At 35.9% G+C, this 18,420-nt stretch overlaps 1 protein-coding gene across 2 annotated transcripts in view; it reads left to right on the forward strand.

Annotated features, from left to right (window-relative positions):
* Positions 1-5,358: 5,358 nt before the first annotated feature.
* LOC149803602 (DNA-directed RNA polymerase III subunit RPC1-like) overlaps positions 5,359-18,420 on the forward strand; it is a 129,294-nt gene continuing 116,232 nt past the window's right edge. For both annotated transcript variants that reach the window (XM_089953349.1, XM_089953350.1), the window contains exons 1-3: positions 5,359-5,462; positions 10,514-10,649; positions 13,690-13,839. In XM_089953349.1, coding sequence (XP_089809475.1) covers positions 5,419-5,462; positions 10,514-10,649; positions 13,690-13,839 — 330 coding nt within the window. In that variant the 5' untranslated portion in view covers positions 5,359-5,418. The remainder of the gene's footprint in view (positions 5,463-10,513; positions 10,650-13,689; positions 13,840-18,420) is intronic.

Genomic DNA, 18,420 nt, shown 5'->3' on the forward strand with positions numbered 1-18,420 from the left:
CAGTTTTAATTTCTCACGTTTTCCGTACAAGGCTTGACAACCATGAATATAGTAGCGTAATGTTACTTAAAAGTATGTTAACTTTATTTTATGTTAGGCCTTGAATTACCTGATTTTCTGAGGGAATAACCTAGATGATTCACTGGAGCTAAATTATATCATATTTATTCACTGTTTATATTTTCTGTTCGAATATTTACAAAACACAGCAGAAAATAACGGTAAACCGCACTGGATCCAGTAAACAAATCTACTTCAATCTGTTACACATATTGCTAACCAAGCTTTGAGCATAAAATTAAAAGAAAATTCGCCTGACTGTTGGCATACTTCGGAGTTACATATTCAGTTGTAGTTTTGCTGTCAATATATTGTTTCATTGCCAAATGTTCATCGTCAATGTGCTCAAGGAATTAACCAGGTGGCTCCAGTCTAATTATATCGCTTCATATGGTCTTGCAATTTCTCGAGAGCGAACAATTCCGGATTCAATAATTGTGCCATATTCCAAATTATCGCCTAAGAACACCAAAAAAACCAAAAAAAAACACAATCGTTTATTGCGATCTGTTTATTGTTTTCATGGAGGTAGGCACAGGAATGTTCTAATCGTCAAAGGCGTATGCAGCGTATGGTATTTTTTGAGCTACTACAATCGCCCCCCTCCCCATATCCTTTTGCTTTGGTGAACCAACGAGCAAAGGAAAATGGAGGAGAAGATGCCACGTGAATGCAAAAAAAAAAAAAAAAAAAAAAATTTCATCGCATCCTGCAGAGATTAATGAGTTAGTCCCATGAGGTAGCAATGGTTAGAACCTCGTGGGCTTCAATTTTCGTTAACGAAAGGTCTCTCTCGGTAAGGGACTGATAAGCTCTCTTGATAGGGATGGTAATCCATCTCGAGATGATGGAAGCTGAAATATTATCTGAGCTCTTAAGGGTTTACAGGACACTTCCCACCTTTACTTGTCCCTTTAAAGCTGCAAAATACAAACGTAACACTCTAACTGTAACTTAAAATCTATTTTGAACATTCACAGCACAGATACGACTGGAACAAATGGAATCACAATCGGTTTTGGAGCACCTGGTGGAAGTTTTGCTATTTTGCTAAAACAAGATCTAAATGGCAAAGGCGAGAAAGCAGCTCATACTTTCAATTGAACCTTGTTCTATGAACAGGGCATGAAACTAGATCCTTTGTCTCAGGAACTTCAAGGAGAGTAAGAAAACAGTTTTGAGAGTACTGTGCTTCTTGTGGGAAGGAAAGTTTGGGATGTGAAGGTATGAATCCAGAAGATCGATGGATACCGCCCAGTGGCCATATATGGCATTCCTGACTGTTGCTGTGGCCTCAGTTGTTTAAGGTTTCTCCAGCAGGCAGACACCTCTTTAAGGAAGAAAGGTCGACAATTAGACGAAACTTTCCCCCTTTCTTTCTTATCAGGAAAATCCAGAACTAAAAGAACGGAGGTTGGCCTTTGAACAACCTCAGCCTCTCTACTCCACCCTTGTGGAGGAAGGAGCGAACAAATTTCCTTATTGCACCAAACTCAACTCGTGGAGGAACATGGGGAACTTTACTAGAGAAAAAGATTACGAAACCGAACCCGGTATCCCTCTTTTATGACAGAAATGATTTTGTCATCGTCTTTGATGCCGGACCAAGCCCCTAAAAAGGTTTAGTCTGGCACTTACGGGAACCAGCTGAACCGGGATATTCCGCAGGAGAGATAAAGAGTATTTGTGGATGTAAATAATTTCCTTCGGATATGGGTAATGACCCTGTTTACGACTTATGGTCTTAAACTAAGTAACAGAAAAGAGCAAAAACTAACAAGTTTTGAACAATCAAAGAAAAAATTTATTTCCCTAAAATACAAACTGAAAATTTAAGAAGAACTTACAATATTGTGAATTAATTCACAAATAGTCCTAAATGTGTCATCATAAGACTAAATGTATGAAGTTCCAACTGAATTCCAGTGGTATTCCAAATATGTTCCAATATTAAATGTATTGATGCGCCTGTAGTCTCAAATGTTGTAATGCGCCAATTGCCTAACAGTCTTTTGATGTACCACAATAATACACTCCAAATTAATGTTTCTGTCCAAGAAATTATTGATGAGCCCTTTGTGTTTCCAGCGAATAATAATTTGAATAAATAATTCCACCCAAACAAAACACTGAACACAGCAATAAGACTGATTCCACTTCAAGATTTTAAGACAAGAATGAATATTGTTTTAGATAAACAAGAATTATATACCCCTGCACATGACCTAGGTCGAAATTACCATTTTCTGAAAATACTCTGTCACTTAAAGGAAATTTCCATTCTATAATTTTCAAGGTTTAGAATCAAGATTGTAAACATGTTTACCATAAATAATGATTTAAATACTGAATCCACAATCATAGAGAAACATCTAGCTATTTGGTGTTTACAAAATAAATGTCACTGGTCAAGAACACCTTAAACTTGATATTGGAAAAGATCAGGTACAGAATACAGATATAGATAACATACAGTCACTAAGAAAAATCGACAAATAATGCAAATTAAATATATATAACAACCTGTAAACTTGCTCCCTCAGCCTTTATGGTACCGCCCTTTTGGGCCCAAATACCGAGGGGAGCTCTGAAATGTGATTTTAAAGAACTTTGCTGATAAACCCAGTGGCCGCCAGGAAGAGCCTTAGCAAACGCGGGGCTCGGTTTGGATCAATTTGTCGGGGCCCCCTGGATTTTCGCACTGAGCCCCATGTGAGCACGACCTTTGGAAATAAACTTTTAAATAAGTGTTATATGATATTGAACATAAAATTTTCTTCCATCACTTTATAATTACTTTCTCTCAATAGATATTTTTTTTTATAAAAAAAGTTACTAACGCACTGTGAGCGAGAGGCCTGATTGGGCCACATCGGTCAATTGGCCTAAAGCCGGCCAGGATGATTTCACTTCCTGGCCGGTTTGGACGGACCAGGAGTGGAATGCGAGGGACCGGTGTTGCTGGTCGCTCAAATCCCGAGAAGCCACAGAGGGGAGGACCCTCTGAAGAAGGACTTTGATCCAGGAACGCAGTCATAAGAATATTTTTTACTGTGCTCCATTAAAACCTTCGAAGTGTCTATAGCAGAATCTCTGCAGTAGAAACTCTGCTTATAAATCCATGGACACGGTTAAGATGTTTTCACCGTTTCCAAGAAATGTTAAAGAGCAACTGGCGACCGAAAATTGGTCGACATGCGAGTGTACGGTTACTAGATAACCTGACATTTTGCTCTGAAGTTTCCGTTGCTTTAATTGGAAGGCGAGACAATGTCTCTAGGAAATGCTCACCCGTGCCCTCTGACGTCCAACGTGAGAGGTTTAAGGAGCCAGGAAGGGGTATGAGCACCTTAGCTAGCTGCTGAGACCAACGTTGGGAGTGAAGACAGACCGCCGTTTACGTTATCTAGCAAAGACTTGGCTTTTACTAAACCTTAGGAATTGCTCCTTAATCGCAGCTGAGTGAGGAGGCAAATAGTGATTGAGAGATAGCCTCAGAATTTTTTTCCAAGCTGGATATAATTTCACTGTCATCTGAGCCAGAAGGCTTGGGACACAGATCAATAGGCACAAGACAGTAAACCTGCTTAACTGCTTTGTTAAAAGACTAGAACTATTCCTGCTCTGCCGCTTTGTCTGATGGTTGGTAGAAGACAGGGGACCCGAACAAAGGGGCTGCCATGTTGGCTTGTTCTGCAACAAATTCGTAGAATCGATGATGACAGAAAGGACATCTTCATAGCAATCTATCTCATGGGAGGCAAGACTATCTGACCAATGCCTTCCTTTTGTTTGGCAGACTTGGGAGTAAGAAAGACCTTCACATGTAACTCCCCAAAATAGACAAAAGAACTATACCTAGTATCAGACTATATCGGTGGGTGCGAGCTACTCTCAACTCTCTTCCGGTATTTGGGAGATGAATGTATCTTTCAATCCCTTCTTCTTGACTCCACTTCATAAGAGGTAGATGTCGTTCTATGGACTGCATCATCAACCTCTTTACCATGAGCCAAGGTCCTGAAAGTCCATGGTTGCTTGCAGGTAAAGGGCCAATCATTCTTCTGTAGTGGAAGAGGCTACCATCCTCTATGGACTTAGTAGGATTATAGGAAAGTTGGAATGATGTTTCAGTCCCCTTCCGTCTTCTGCGCATGAGTTATATAATGAGCTTTAAGCTATGAACTGAATTTTATTTTGAAAGTAAATCCATACTTTATAATGTTCTTATTTCTGTGACGTCAACGTGGCTCAGCTATCCGAGTTATTTCTTTTTGACAATTACTAAAGGCATCATTATATTTAGACAAAGGGTTGCCACTGACGGAACTCAGCGATACTAGACTCTTCCCTGCCAACCTCCACGCACACATGCAAAATTCATCACGCAGAATTTAGGTCGCAAACCATGCGATGCCATCCTGATTCAATCTACGCGAGTCATAAAGAAGCATTCCGATAAGAACAATACACTTGCAAGACCTACATAATTGAGATCTTAAATAAATGACACATATATTATCCAGTGAAGACCCAATATAACTTCCCGAACAGGGGAAAGACCAGCTTAACACCGGAGTGTCCGGTAGTAAACCGGACGAATGTCCACCAAGTTCAGATAGTAGCTAAATAAGAACTTAAAACATACAAAAATGTTGTAATTATATAAGGGGACAGATTTTTCCTTCCAAGGGACAAAAACGATCACTATTCGCTCTTTATTGTGAGTAACAGCCACACTGTACCAATTTTCATGTATCTATTACATATTTATAACGCTCTAGTTAAGTAGATTTACACCAATGAACAATACGTGAAAAAGCTTTTTGATAAGGTTTGATGCTGAAACATCGCCGAACACGACCAACACGTTCCAAATTGCCGCGAGATGCACACAGAAAATACAACAGTTTGTTACACTATTGACAAACTGTTGCGGCGTTGATCAAAACCAGTCACTTTTAAGTAGGTATTATGGGACTGCGGACTACATGCCATATTTATTTACCTCCGAAATTAATGAGTTTGCCAACATGTAAAACTACGCACCTCCGAAACTGAAGATTTGACAAAAAGTTAGTCTGGTACCATTACTATGTATGATGCTCTGATAGGCGTGGGCGATTTTCTTTTCTAAAACACATGTTTTAAAAAAATTTTACTTAGCCTAGATATAAAAGCAACAAATAAATATAACATCCAGGGCAAGGCCTGAAATTAAACAGAATATTGTGTCAAATGTTTAGAACTATTTTGTTACCCTTAACACCCACAAATGTCCTTGGTCTGAGAGTAATCCGCCGGCTAGCAGAAGTGGTTAGTGGCGATAGTGTTAGTGTGACTCTGTGAGACATCACAATGGTTAAGGAACAATTTCGAGAGGCAGACATCGCCAAGAAAATGTAAACTACAGCGGCTTTCTTGATTTGTTTTTACAGAATGTCTATTGCATGCTAGTTTTGAGATGTTGCTAGAAACATTCAAATTTTGATATCGCCCTGTGATGTCAATATGTAACCTATTTTCGATATGCTGCATTTTATTTTAAAATGGTTGTTGTATTGCTTAGTATTGAACCTGTTTATGTGACATTTAAAATCCACGGACTGTAAATGAGTTCCCTGATCATCTACAACACCTATCAGTCTTAGTAAACCCTTGAAAAACAAAGGTATATATAGGCTTCCCCTTTTCCACGCATCCATCCATCTAGTCCTACAGTGTAAGACCACGTCCTTGATAGTTATGTTTTGGGAGTCGATTTTGTAACTCATGTTAACATAAACTAGACAAATAGTAACAGGTAGCGAAACTTCATCAAAATATGTGTGTTTTTGTGTGATGACCGATGTCACCTGACACATTTTTTCATTTTAACTAACATGAGCTTGTATGTATCAATGGAACAGCCAGGTGTGATTCACACCCGGCGTTTTTTCAGATAATTTATCAAAAAAGTTTGAAGATTTTCCATACATATACTAAAAGAAATTAAAAAAGCCCTTTTACTTTTATTTAATACTAGAATTGCTGCATTGTAGACATATGTGTAAAATAGCATTTACCTTCATATATTTTCTTTTTTATCGTCAGCCATATTAGTTCATCTAATAACTACTTCCATGTTCTGCCTCGATTTTTCGTGTTCCATATAGGCATTTTTTATATATACCATTTTGGAAATGTAAACAGGTTATTGTAAATTGGCATGCATTGAATAATATATATTAAAAAAAAATATGGCATAGCAAGCCATGTTTTGAAAATGAGTTACTGCAAAAATCTTGCATTTTATGTCATGGTAAACAAGATTTGGTTATGGTAACCATACCAATATATTTTATACTGGCTAAATAATTTAATCATAAGACCAACTTTTTTCAAAATATGACTCATCTTAGGAAGTATATTTTTATGCTTTCCCTGTTACATCATAGAGCATGTCAGAAACCAGTTTAAATGAGATCATCCCGGTTGGGTGACTGCGTCAAAAAATGATGATGCACTCAGAGGTCTCAGAAACGCTTAATTATTCATATTTGGGTGCAGATTTTTTATCTGGGACACAGAAAATCACCCATGCAGGAGTCCTCTGTATGCATGCAAATAGCTGGGTGGCAAATTCAAAGACTTGCCAGTCCTACATCAACCACCTACTGAGTGGGAGAATGTGTTGATTAATTGACCATTTTAGCTATGCTGATTTTTACATTGACAGAATTTAGTGGTTAAAAGACCCCCAGATTTGGCTGTTGTATTTATAAGAGTACATCAACATATATGCCAACCATTTAGCTTTATGTTCTTTTCTAGTTTCTACTTTCAAACTTTGGACCTTGGTTTTTATTTATAGCAGTTGTATGCTTAGTTAGGACAGACTTAGAACAGACTGGTTTTCTAATTTTTAATCTTTGCTTGCAGATTCATTGTTCTAATTCATATCTGGTGCAGAACTAGTCTATAGGTATTTGGTGCTAAAAGTCGTCAGATTTATTCTAGTAGATGCGTGTGTTAGAGCAAAAATGTTTTTCAGATAATTTCACAGATGGATTAGAAAAAGACGAAAAACTGATTCAGAGATGAATACATGAATTACACAATACAGCGTTCCATTCTAGGGCATCTTTACTCCCACTGCAGGCTGTGTGCAAAGGATTTTAATATTGGTCTGATGATAAAACAAAGAAACCTTGAATTAGCTCGTTTTACTAAGGTAACTTGTAACTTCTTTTTTTACGGCAGAACTAATAAATGCAGAGGCATTATTTACAGAGTTCTTAATAGAACACAGACTTCCCGTAGGAGTAGAACACTATGTTGGTCCTTTGTTCAAACGGATGTTTCCTGATTTCAAAATTACAGAAAAAATGCATATGCAAGAACAAAGTCATCTAATATTGTTAGGTGTTTAGCAGAAGATAATTTGCTTAAATTTGCAGAAGTCATGAAAATTGGGCCATTTAGTATTGCAACAGACAGGAGCAGTGATTACGATGACAAAAAGTTGAACCCAGTCTGTGTAAGACACTTTGACAATGAAAAGGGCAACATCAGAATGCTCTTCTTTCATTACCAGAATTAACAGTAGATTCCACTGGAGAAAACATTTTTTATTTGCTTGATAATGCTTTGAATAAACTTAAGTTGGCAGAACTGTATGGGGTTTTCAGCTGATAATGCATCAGTGATGACTAGAATTCATAAAGGAGTTGCATTCTACATTTTGAAAAATGTCTTCTTCAGTGTACATATCAGGTTGGCCCTGTCATATGATGCACCTTACTGCAGGAAAAGCTGCACATAAATTAGAAGGAGAACCCCTGAAGTATCAAGTTGGTAATTTATCTGAAAATGTACTTCATGCAGACAGAGCTGATGTACAATGGCACCTTATTTCCCAGCTAAAAGATCCAGTAACTGGAAGATATATATTTCCTCTTCTTTGTCAGGTTATGAAATGAATATTGGTTCTTTACCATTCTAATGCTGACTTTGAGAGATTGTTCAGTATTGTTAAAACTAAATTCAGATCAGGCTCTGTAACCCAGCACTTGGTTCTCTACTGGTGTGCAAATCATTCATAATCTCAGCTGGTACAAAGTGTTTTCAAATGCAATATGAGAGACTGTTGCTTTTTAAATCTCAAAGTGCTATATATGAAAATTTGAAGCATGAATTGATGTCAAAAGACCAGAAGGGGTAAATAAATCATTTTGTACATATGCTTATTGAATTTTATTATGTTATATGTGGATTACTCTTTTTGTCCACTTGGATTATACTCTTTCCTTGCCAGGGGTTGGCATGTATGCATCAAAAGAACACGATGCAATAGCTGGGCGGCAAGTTCAAAGACTTTGACTTGCAGCTTGGGTGGGAATATGTGCTGATATTTACAATGACTAAATTCAGAGGCAGAAAGACCCTGAGATTTACATGTGGTTATTATAAGAACTTTAGCTTCCATTATTATGTTCATTTCAGATTGTAACCAAATAAATCAAGACACATAAAGACTTGGACAAACCATCGTTTGCAAATTTGGATAAGTATTTTGGAGTTAAATGTTATATATCACTGTTGGGCGATTCTGCGCATCCAAGGCTTCCATTACCAATATTGGCACAAAATGCATACCGAATTCAACCGATTGATGAAAATAAAATACTGCTATGCTTACCATTTGAAAAGTGGCAATTGTCACCAGAATATTCTGTTCAAAATAATACTAATTTTGGACACATGGGATACCACCCCAATGTTTTCATGACTTGCGATATGTTGGCCTATTCTGCGTATGGCTTTGAAAAGATGTAATGTTTATGCATCATGCTATGGAAATGAAATACATTACTTTGGACTCTTTCTGTCAGCATTTTAGCCATTGAACTAAGTCATGTTTATAGCTGGTTTCACAGAATTCAGCGTAACAATGCCACTAAATGGCAAGAGATATTAAGCAAACTAAATTGATCTTGTAAATTTTTTTAGTAAAAGTTCATTGTTTTATATTAAAAAAAATAAGCTATTATTTTGAAGAGAAACAACAATGAATAGGATGTAATGTGTTTACAACATTTCGTTTATGAGAAAAAAAATTACTAAAGAATTTAGAAACCGACTTTACACTCTGGAATTTCTTGAGAATCTGTCAGAGATGCAAATTGACAAATTGGATAGCAGACAATAAAATAGGTGTGGGACAACTTCTTGCAAAATTAGAAACTTGGATTAAGATAAAGCATTGTTCAAAGGTAAACAATTCTATCATTTAAATAATGTATTTATTTGTATGATTCTAAAAAATAGTAAATTGGTTTTTTCTGGGTTACAAATTCATAAAGGTCATGGATTGGGTCTTAATGTTGGCATTTTAGAAATCACATTTTCATACTCATTTAGAATAGAAATGTGGGTTATTTTTGTACACTTTATGACTATCACATTCCTTAATTAAAGGACGATTGTTCTTTCTTGATACAAATTGGATCTTCAACCAAAAGAGCATGTCATCCAATGTTTACAGAAATGACTTATCACTGTGCAGAATTGGCTGACACAGTCGTACATGTCAATGTCATAAAGAATGTGGAAATTAAACTCAATGGCAACCAACAGTTCTTCTAATCTGCAAAGTTCAGCATTTTCTGGGAGTGGACTGCAACTTTTGCTGGTAGGACTCCTATTTTTACCAAAATGGGAGTCCTGGACTCCTGTTTTTAAAATCCTTGTGACACCTCTGGCACTTTATCATTGAAATTGCCGTTAAGCATTTCTCAAGGTATTTGTACAATATTCTTCAATAAAATTTTGATGGATAAGGAATGAAATAAAGTAAATAAATGCCATTTAAAGGTATGTATAATAATAAACATATCTGCTGTGAAGATTTTGCTTGCAATAGAGAATCAACTGGAGCATATGCAGGAATTCCTACAGTCATTAAGAATATTATCAGTGACTTTTTTATTATCATTTGTTATCATATTAAACTATTATACCGCCAAAGAAGTACAATTACGAATTAATTTCTGAAATCAATGATTACGATTACAGCTCACACTGTAATTGATTACAATCAATTATGATTACAATCATGATCAGCACCATGCCTGACTAATTAAATAATTTAGCTGACAAAAAGACAATCATCAGGATGGTGTCATTGTTATTTCTGCTTTGAGGGCCTGGGCTCAAATTGTAGAGGATTCCTTTTATTGTGTGACTAACAGTATGATAATATTCATTCCCCATATATATAGTGAAGTCCCTAAAACCGAAAACCCTTGGGACAACATTTGTTCATATATAGTGTAAGCCCTAAAAAGCAAAAATTCTTTGGTCCGTATTTTAATTTGCAGATGTGGAAAATTTATCTTTCCTAAGTGCTTAATTGACAGAGAGAGATGCCCAGTGTCTGATTTAGTTATGATACTCCTTTTTTGTATTGTAGAAGCCATGTGACATTTGGTATGATGAACTCTCACCAGATGGGACAGTTGTCTCATCTAAATGTGGTGAGTAAGAATCTGTACAGTCAGGATGGAAACAGAAAACCAGTACCTTATGGAGCTTTGGATCATAAGATGGTGAGATTCTACATCATGCTGATTATTTGTATATATAAAAAATTGAGCACACATTAGTTAAATAGCAGCACACTTTTCAGATGTAATTGTCCTCAGCAGTTATACTGACTTTTTAGATAGAGTGTAATCTGCCTTAGAAGACACAGCCATCCAAATGAATGACGTTGAAGAAACCATGTTTCACTTGCTTTTCATGTTGAATCTCTATATAAAGAACACCCAAGTTATAGGACAAAATTGTATGGTCCCTTGAGAGTATTAGTTGGATATCACATACTTGGACCAAATTTTATGGAAAGATTGCATTTAGCAGGGCCTCGCTTGGAAATATTTTTCTTTGCGCCATGAAATTCTCCAAATTAGCAAATTTGGAGCCACTTTATGCCAAGATGCAGTGTCTTAAATAAATGCATGATGTTATATTGTCCCTATTTTTAATCTATATAAACATGATAATAAAACAGTTTAAAACAGTTTTTACCTGTTTTTATTGCATTTCATAGCGCAAGAATAATTATTTATAAATATAATAATATTATATACATGTAAAGTTCAATGCCTATCATATGAAAAACAAGAATGAATATTTCTTTTTAACTGATAATACAAAATATTGCTTAGTCTTTATGAACAATGACACTGACACTTCATCAATATCTACCTCATTTGTTTCCCCGACAATTTCTTACATGCCTTCCTGATATCAAAATTCTCATCACTGGACCGATCAATGAAAATTCTCATTAAATTTTTCAGTTTGTTTTGATCAGATTCTGGCAACTGAACCCCAGTCACAGTCTACAGTAGAAATAGAGGCAACAAATAACCTGGTAGCTGCCTCAGATGCAGCTGGATTAGCCATATTCTTTGTGCTTGATACAGACTTATTTTATAAAGTTAATTTTTAATTTTTCATTGATATAAGCGACTCTGGACATTTACAGTCAATAACTGGCATCCTTGTAGAGACATCCTGTGTTACTCGGTTCAGACCACAAAAATGTGTTATCTAAGTAAATAATCCTTGAACACTAAGCAGTCTGAAGTGTCTCACACTCACATTTTGCGATAAACATAAATTAACAACACATGCAAATGACACCAAATCTTTTTGCCGACCTGTTGAACAATAGAGTATATCCAACTGTCATTCCTAATTTCCTACTAATCACTTTTAATTACTTCTCAGAACTGACTGATAGCTTGCAGTTAGCTGCGATCATGCTCGAATAATGTCTTATTCCTCATCTGCTGACATGATCCACTGACTGCAGAAGATGGAGAAAACAGGTATTAAGTGGCCCGAGTCGCTTATATCAGATCAGCGATGTCCACCAGTATTCCTTATGACAGGTTCACTTACAGTTCCAAACTGGTTTTTATGAAGAAAATAATGTACACACTGCAGTTAAAATATTCATCTTACCGGTTCTATTCTTAAAACTCAAAGTGTTATTTACACAAGTTCGTATATTTTTATCATCAAAGAATAACTTGCGTAAAATCAAGCAGTGATAGTTTCTAACTTACTCGGGAAATGGTAATGGCCAATCAGCTATCAAAACACATGCCTGCGAATTTTCAAGAGTTTGTTTGTTGGTGCAGTTTTTATCAACATGAACTGTTTGGTGGCTTGAAGCCTACATTTTGCCTTGAGCTATAACATTACCCTAGAATTAACCTGGCTAAGGTGAGGGAGCATAAAAAAAGGACAATCATTTAATAATCACCTTAAAAAATCACAAGGTGAAGTTGTTTTCACTTTCCAAACAGAAGAAGGTGAAGTTTCCATTTTTTATGTGTTAGTTGTTTCTTTGGCTAATTTTAGCTAAAGAATCAAACCAGTCACAATTGTATTGTATAATATACTGGCTTATGGGTTAATTGATAAACAGAAATCCCATGTGGAAAATGTACAGTAAATCTGATAGACAGCATGGATAAAATATTAATAGTAACAGATTAATAGTAGTGTGAACAGTAATGATGCAAACTGAGATAAAGGTAAAATATATCGAAAAGTTTCTGGTCAGGGGCAGCCAACTACTAGAACACTGACGGACAACAAGGCACCAAAAAAAATGGAAATTGATTATGTTTTATTTTCTGATCTCAAATATATTAAATAAGTGTGTAAACTTGTGACACTTTCCATTAGCAGGACTGATAATAGGTTGCAAGCATTTTGTGCAAATTGACCAAACTATATATTTGACAAAAGTTGTTGAATAATTTTGATTACTTCAATTTAGGGGCAGGTGTAGAAATTTATCCTGCAACCAGAAAATCTTCTTGCCCAGGAAAAATGGATTTTCGTATGTTTTTTAACTTGATATTAATTGTGTGATTTGTTGATGCCCACAGTTAGACTGGAAAGGTTCTATTTATAGACCATCAGAATTGCCTGAACTTAAAAATTCAAAATAAATTGGCTGTGGCATTAAGGATTTTGTTTGCGGGGCTCCCAAACATTTTGACATCATAAATCATAATTTTAGGAAAAACAAGTCGATCCATTTCTGGGTTTTCTAGATCCATGGGATAACATAAATGTAACATTTGCTGGTGTTTTGTTTAGTGGGCTCTGTTTTGGCTGGGATTGATGACTGAGAGATTATTATCTCTTTCCATTGTTGTGATAGCCTTCCAGAGATGTACTTTGTTCTCAAAATCAGATAATAGCACTGCAGATGAATAATGAGCATTATGTCACAAAGTTTATGAATGGATTCTTAATTAATAATACAGTTTTATAGAGAACTGAATGGTTTTCATTTTCATTCAAAAACCAACCTGAAAGGAATGCATTGCAGTGCATCCAGTCTGTCCATGGGGAAAAGGTCAAATTCCATTGTTGTCTGCTTAAAAAATAGAGATTTTTTAAAATCTTGGCCATTGATGAGATGAAAAGATATTTACACTCAACACTTAAAACTGTTCATTGTAAATATATTTCGAGTATTCAGTGGGTTAAATAATTTGCATTTTGTATGTTTATCAAATTATGACCTGATTAAACTTGAGATTCTGTTTTTTTCAGGGAACCAGTGAAAAGGACAATAATTGTGAGAGCTGTGGCAAATCATTAGCTGACTGCATTGGCCACTATGGATATATTGATTTGGAACTTCCTTGTTTTCATATCGGCTATTTTCGTACAACTATCACTGTCCTTCAGATGATATGTAAGGTACGTTCTTTGAGACCTCTTTGCTGTTCTCATGCTTGTTTTCAGAATCATTAAGGAAACTGGTACCATCCGTCCTAATCCATTAGATGGTAATTCACTTAGCCAGTAATTTATTGATATGTAAGGTACGTTCTTTGAGATCACTTTGCTATTCTCATGCTTGTTTTCAGAATCATTACCCTACTTCAAAGCCCTGCAGCATCAAGGCCATTTAAGATACAACAACGTGGGTGGTATTTAAAAAAAGCACCCGGATATAGCTCTAAAATGATATATAAAAATCTGGAAGTTCTAGTTGCACTACAAAATACAGAGAGAAAAGCTCATTTTTTTGGACCTGTTTTTTTTCACCTAAAATTCGCTCGAGATCGGAATGCGATTTTGTGTCCGGATTTTAGACCTTTTGGCCTCAGATCTAAGACATACCGGTCTTAACTGCACACAGACAGGTGAACCTTTGCAAAAACTAGGATAAGGTGGGCATTTGGAAGAAATTGCAGTCTCCATACGAAAATGATGGGTCTATTAAGCAAAAAAAAAAAAAAAAGAACTCCAACTTTTACCCTTCTGCTCATGTGCAAGCAAAATAACCAATGGAAATTGATGTTTCTAATACAACTAGGCATTATTCTCATGGATAATCTGTTGAAAACCGCTGTATTATGATGTATTCAGGAATAGCACCCAAAATGTCGTTCCTACGCACATATCAGGCAAAAACGACAAAAACCTCTGGGGCCAAATGAGTTAAGGAAACTGGTACCATCCTTCCTAATCCATTAGATGGTAATTTACTTACCCATATAGTAATCATGCAAATGCACTTTGTTTGGCATCCACCCAGGGAGACTGCAACTTTAGCACCAAGTGTAAAATATTCTAAAATTGCAAGTACTGTGACATTTACATATTTTAAACAAAGATTCAGTGTTTGCAATCATAGCAGGAAGATAAATAGCAGGATTCAAAATCAGATTTACTTTCAATTTATCCACAGTATCGCCATAATATAATTGTTACTAATTCTGTCTAAATTTCACCGATCTGTGCATTTTTTCTATCTTTGAAATCTATTTTAAACTGATAAAACTCCAGCTGTGCAGGCCTCGAGAAATTAAACACTGCCAAATATCATTTGTAAGACATCCCACCTATTTTCTGGTAATATACATACTCTAGAACAGTGTGTCCTCTCTCTCATGTCTTAATTCCAGCATTTGATCCAGAATAAACTTTTTTGTATGATATTATGGTGCATGTCATAAAACAGTGACTTTCCACGTTGATGAAATACACATTTCCAGATAAAGAATGGCTTTATTTCTTAGGATCAAAAAATAAAATGGATGTTATATCAGATGACAGGTATACAAGTCCAGCTTGGGTGCATGAAAAATCAAATACCCTTGCCTGATGCAGTACAGTCATGTGATATTTTGAAACCCTGGTGGGGTGGTGGTGGATAGAATTCCACCACGCTATGTTTTGCAGAGAATAGCTTCTCACAGCATGCTTTCTTGGGGAGTTGTATTTGGTGACCACCATGGAGTGGATGTGGTATGGGTTGATTTACTGTTTATGAGAGAGAAAGAGAGACAGGGGCACTGATTTATCTATGTATTAATTGATGAGCCACTAGGTCTATAAAAACTTGTAAACCCTATCACTTAGAATCAGCTTCATCATCATCTTCACTGAGTGCTTCCCTCACAACTGCCATGCAGTAAATGGTGCAACATGTGTAATGCATGGGCTGATTATTTTATGCAGTATATGAAGCTGATTTTCAAAAAAGAGTGGATGCTAAATCTAGCACAGTATCTTCAGCTGGAGACAGTTGATGCCTCCAGGAAGTCAGTTTGAACAAGGGACAGGGGCGGTGTATCTGTCTTCTGTCATCCATCCACCTGTTATTACAAGTTTATCATTGCTACTCATGGGAGGAATACCGTGCAACTTTACACATGCTGTCAAACCCACTTATCTTGAGAACCCGTGTATGTCAGGCATTTTGGTCTGGTCCCAAAGAAATTCTTCTTTGTTGTGCTAATTTTTCCCTGTTTATTTCTACACCTGTTAAGTTGATTGCCCTATTATGTCGGGCAAAAGTTTCAGTCTAAAGTAATATGTGGCCCCACTTAATTCGATGAAATGCAACTTTTAATGTCCATCTCAGATATTTTTTTTACAAGAAATGATCTGGTTTTTCTGATACTAACAGTACCTTGCACCTGCAAGGATGGAAAAAGTTGGTAGAATACAAAATTTTATTGGTACAAATGCTGATCCAACAATCTCATCAATGCATGGTTTATCACTTGTATAGAGTGGATAAAATTATTTTGTAAACAATACTTTAGAGTAAGGAAATTGAATGAATGTGTCTCTGACCTTTACAGAAGCTGTGTTCATTATAGACATTATCACATGTCAACACCACGACAACATAATTCGTTCCACACAGCATATCTGTAACTCAGAAAATTATCAGGTTAACATCATTAAATGTAGATAAAAATACCTAATTTGTTTTACATAATATATTTTAAACAAATTTGGTAATTGGTAAAGTGTTTCCATGCTTGGTGCAAGTGCAGGCTGTCAACCTTAGCATGGCTAGATCACGTGATTCACAATAATCTATAAATAGAAACCTGCAAAATTCCAAACCAACCTCCCTTCCCCCAAAAAACCCAAACACTTGGCTATTAATTAGTTCTGAACAAGAGTAAATAAAAGCAACAGTGGTATTGGGAAAAAAACCCAGAGCACAATACATTTTTGTAATGAAGTTGTCGATTGCTGTGCCATGGCTACATATTCTTCAACACAAATGGAATGAAGCAGAAAGTGACTGATAGGAGTAATGTCTTTGAAACAGAAAGAGGAGTGCTTTAATTTGTTTTTATCTTGAATATCAAAGTCTTGCAATCCATCAAAGAGCCGTCCCTCCTTCTGGTGACATGTTCTTGCTGACAGTCATTGATCAGGAGGGATATGGGACTACAGCTGTATGAATAGAATAAGTAGGCTTCCTATAGAATTTGATGTTGAGACAGTTAACTTTAAAGACTTGAAACAAATTTTACACATATTACAATTTCTCAGTACATGAATTCTGACAGCCTTGTCTTTTTCCTGTACAGAGGCGAATTTTGTCAGTAAAAATGGCATATACCAGTGTATAGGAAACTCTGATAATCAACAAAACAGTTAATTTTCGTGCACAATATTGGTCAGTTATATTTTGCTACTAGTGACAAGTCAACACTTACAAAAGAAAATACTTTTAAAAAAAATAAAGTTCTACATGTACATGTATTTATATTGGCCTTAATTTTGGACAGCGTGAAAAAGTTATTGTCTTGCTGAGGCTACCAAAGGGATGAGGCTATTCACAGGGAAATAAGAACAATTTTAAACCAGTGACATTGTTGCAAAAATATGTGAATTGTTCCTTTTTTTTTTGCAACCAGGCATGACTGAATTATTACTTTTATTGTGCATTAGAAATGACATTTATTTTTAGAAACAATTCCTCATGTTTGGTGCTTCAGATGCATAATCATTGTTCTGCAGTAAACCCTGATATCTCAGGACCCAGTTATGTCAACAATTTTTTTACACCCCCTATGTAATTGAGATAACCAGGTTTGACTGTATATTGATTCCATGGTCTAGTTGGTCCTAAATTAAACTGATGCCACTCAGACATCTGTATGGCCACTAAAGTGACCGTCTACTTTTCTTGAATGGATGGTCATGGGTTATTCATTAAAAGACTTATTATATTTAGTTGGTCCTAAATGAAAATAGCACTTGTCTGATGTCCATTATGGCCATGATGGAAGCCATCTTGAAAATCTTGTTATCACTATTCCTTCTGAACAGAAAAGTCATATCAACCTGGGGTTCTCTTTAGAAGACTTAAGATGTTTACTTGGTCTTGCATGTAAATGGTGTTTTTCAGAGATATGGTTTTGCTGTCAAAGCAGCTATCTTGAAAATGTTGTTATTACTGAATGGAAAGCCATGTCAGCATGAAGATTTCACTAAAATGTTTTATATAATGTGTACTTGGATCTAAGTGAAAAGGTGCTGAAGTGACTTAAAATATGGCCACCAAGACAGCCATCTTGAACATCTTTTTATCACATCTCCTTCTGAGTGTAAAGTGATATTGATTTGAGATTTTCACAAGAAGACTTGCCACCTCAGCAACCATCTTGTAATTGGTCATTCTAACTGGAAAGTCTTGTTGGTGTCATATTTTGACAACAAGAATTGTGTTGGCCTAAACCTAAACAAAAATGATCTAACATTAAATATTCCCACCCTGGTGGCTTTCTTGAAAATTATGTTGTCATGTTTCTTCTGAATGGATTGTCATATTTGTATGGTGTTTTCACCAGTAGATTTCAATGATGTCTAACTGATCCTAAATGAAAATTGTACTGGTCTTACATCAATATGGCAGCCACAGTGGCTGATTTGAAAATCTTGTTATTGCTTTAAAAAAAAACATGTTAGAGATGGTTACAACACTCAACAGTTAAAAAAAAAGGCATGGTTTTATCTTCG

Source organism: Sinohyriopsis cumingii, chromosome 3 (genome assembly GCF_028554795.1).
Source record: "Sinohyriopsis cumingii isolate HCF-2022 chromosome 3, ASM2855479v2, whole genome shotgun sequence".
In the NCBI taxonomy this organism is placed as follows: domain Eukaryota; kingdom Metazoa; phylum Mollusca; class Bivalvia; order Unionida; family Unionidae; genus Sinohyriopsis; species Sinohyriopsis cumingii.